At 31.9% G+C, this 2631-nt stretch overlaps 1 protein-coding gene across 1 annotated transcript in view; it reads right to left on the minus strand.

The window, feature by feature from the left end:
* Nucleotides 1-1470, minus strand: part of LOC123011378 (zinc finger C2HC domain-containing protein 1C) — an 8496-nt gene extending 7026 nt beyond the window's left edge. Inside the window, exons 1-2 of the mRNA XM_044408781.1 lie at nt 1325-1470; nt 1114-1184 (exon numbers count right to left, since the gene is read on the minus strand). Of these exons, the coding sequence (XP_044264716.1) occupies nt 1114-1140 (27 nt within the window). The 5' untranslated portion in view covers nt 1141-1184; nt 1325-1470. The remainder of the gene's footprint in view (nt 1-1113; nt 1185-1324) is intronic.
* Between the last annotated feature and the right edge of the window lie 1161 nt (nt 1471-2631).

Genomic DNA, 2631 nt, shown 5'->3' on the forward strand with positions numbered 1-2631 from the left:
GGAATTAATCAAGTGCTAAAAATTTTTTTAACTAAATCGTCCAGTGACACAATTAGTCCAAATGCAAGTGCTACAAACACTTGTCAAGTACGAAAGAAGATACGAAGAAAATTTAAGCATAAGAAATCAAACGGAAATCTCCAAAGAGAGAATAAAAATTAAAAAAATGAATCAAGTCTAGAAATTAGCAAAAAAAGGAAACTATCCAAATCAGACAATTCTTTACCACCACAACCTCCACTTAAGAAGAAGAAGAAGAAGAATAAGAAAAGACAAAAACAAGGTGTAGGAGAAAATACCCAATTGAGTCTAATATAGAAGAAGCGATTTTAGACCAAAAATAGAAAGAAACACCTGTTTTATTGAACAATGGTTGGAACATGAAAGATATTCAATTGAGACCGAGCAAATAAAAAAAAACTAGAAAAATCTCCGAAATTAGAAAAAACTAAAAATTTTCATTCGAGAGACGAACTAAAACTGCAACGAAAATTCTGAAATTTATTTCAAATTGTTACTTTTTTAATGAAATTTACGTTGTTTTACATTTTTTTTTATTCCGATTGAGACAAACAAAAGTTTCGAAAAATAAATGCTAGAAAACATCAAAAAAGAGGAAAAAAAATTACAACCCACATATTTTGGTCCACATTCTTTGCCAAACGCTTCAAATCAAAACCAACTTTTGACTAAAATTGCAGTTGCAACGTTGCCAAATCATGACACACCATAATCGGTGTATTTTATTAATTTCTCTAATTTCCAATAAATTTTCCCAATTATTATGCAATAAGTCCAAACAAGGAAGAAGAGGTCGAGTGAGTCACCGGCACTGTGGGTGTAGGAACCGCCTGATCAGCCAACCTCGACGACGAAGAAGTCGTACTTGCAAAGGTGAATCAACCAATGTCAACTTTCACAAAAGAAAAAAAAATATTTTGGCCCTTATAAGGCGACTTCACCTTGATGAAATAAATGATTTGAGAAAAACTTGAAGAAAAGTGTTTAAGTAGGTCGCGACGTGCAAAATCGATTTCCGATACTGGGCCAAAGTGTCACCCTCATCAAACAGGTGTTTTATCACACATTTTTTACTCTATTTTAAGCACTTACTTGCATTTGGGCGAGTCTGGAAGTCATTTTCGGGCTGTTTGTTGCTCTATTGCATAGTTTTTTCCCTCCTCCTGTGGAAAAATAAAGATGATATAATGTATGACGTGCTTAAAACACAAATAAACCAAATAGGGAATGGTGTTAAAACACATTAAATCAATTTTGGTCTTGACGATGGCATCCAGAGACACAAAATTAAGCCCAAACTCACGTGAAAATTCCTTATTTTTGTGTGAATTTTTCGCAAGCGATGAAAAATCGACCGATTGCTGATACCAAGACGCGGTTACTGACTAATAACTCCAAGACCGGCAGAGGTTAACTGCCTTTGCTTTCATTCGTGGGCAACGTGTGTAACGGAGAATTTTTCCGATTCAACTCATTGTAAAATTTTCGAAATTTTTTTTTTATTTTGGCCTTAAAAACTGGATTTCCCACGAAGATTTGGGTTGAATCATCTTAACAATACCCTTGTTACCATGGAAAAATCTAATAAACCTAGAAATAATAAAACTGTTCTCATAGTTACGATATATTACCATAGAAACGTCTAAAAAATGTAGAAAAATAAGAGAAATGTTTATTAGTTTCCATGGTTTTTTATTAGAAATTAAATATCAAAGCACTCTAGACTGTTGTTAATTATTTATTAAATTAGTTATACAGATATCACAATAATGAATACACGCTTGCATTTTTCCACCATACACATGTATTGACATTGATTAATGAGAACAATTACGTGGATTGTCGAGTAATTAATTCTAATAATGATTGGGCGTAACTACAATCGAGAACAAATAAAATTAGTGTTGTTTTGGTCCCGATTTTTCTAAAATTACACAATTTTTGAATTAAAAATCTTGTGTTCATTCTCATTGATTCATCCCTCTAACTAGCAGGGTTGGAGTTTGGCTTACATTTAAATATTTCGTGGTTTTAGTAATTTTCTTGCACTCAGTCTTCAACTATGTGCGTTTCAATGCTAAATAATTACTTTTTTAGACCGGCAGTATAAATACAACATCTAAATTTACACAAATATATACAGGGTGATCCGTTTTTATCGTATTTTAAGACAAAAACTACTTGTAGCAATAATAATGCAACACCCTGTATATGAAAGTAAGTGCGATATAGATTGCTATTATCGTATCAACATGAAATTACTCCCTAGGATTTAGGGATATTCGTGAATAAATTTGATTAGGTTTTTTTTTGTAACAAACAAAAGATATCGTAACCAGTGTCAAAATTTAGGTTAAGTCGCCTGTCAGTTGACAGAAAACGTCCACCGTCAACTACAAGGGATAACCAATTTTAAGCATTCAAAATAACTTCTGAAAATTTTAGTTACAAACATAAAATTTTCCTAAAAGTGGTAATTTCTTGTTGACAATCTACCAGGTGAATAAAAAGTATGGAACCAAACGTTTTTTGCTTAAACTATTAATTTTTTAGAAAAACTAATTGATGCACGATAAAGTACTTTAAAGATATGATGTTTTATCAAGAATA

Source organism: Tribolium madens, unplaced genomic scaffold, assembly GCF_015345945.1.
Source record: "Tribolium madens isolate multiple individuals breed KSU strain unplaced genomic scaffold, Tmad_KSU_1.1 Scaffold_91;HRSCAF=231;Tcas5.2_LG7, whole genome shotgun sequence".
NCBI lineage: Eukaryota > Metazoa > Arthropoda > Insecta > Coleoptera > Tenebrionidae > Tribolium > Tribolium madens.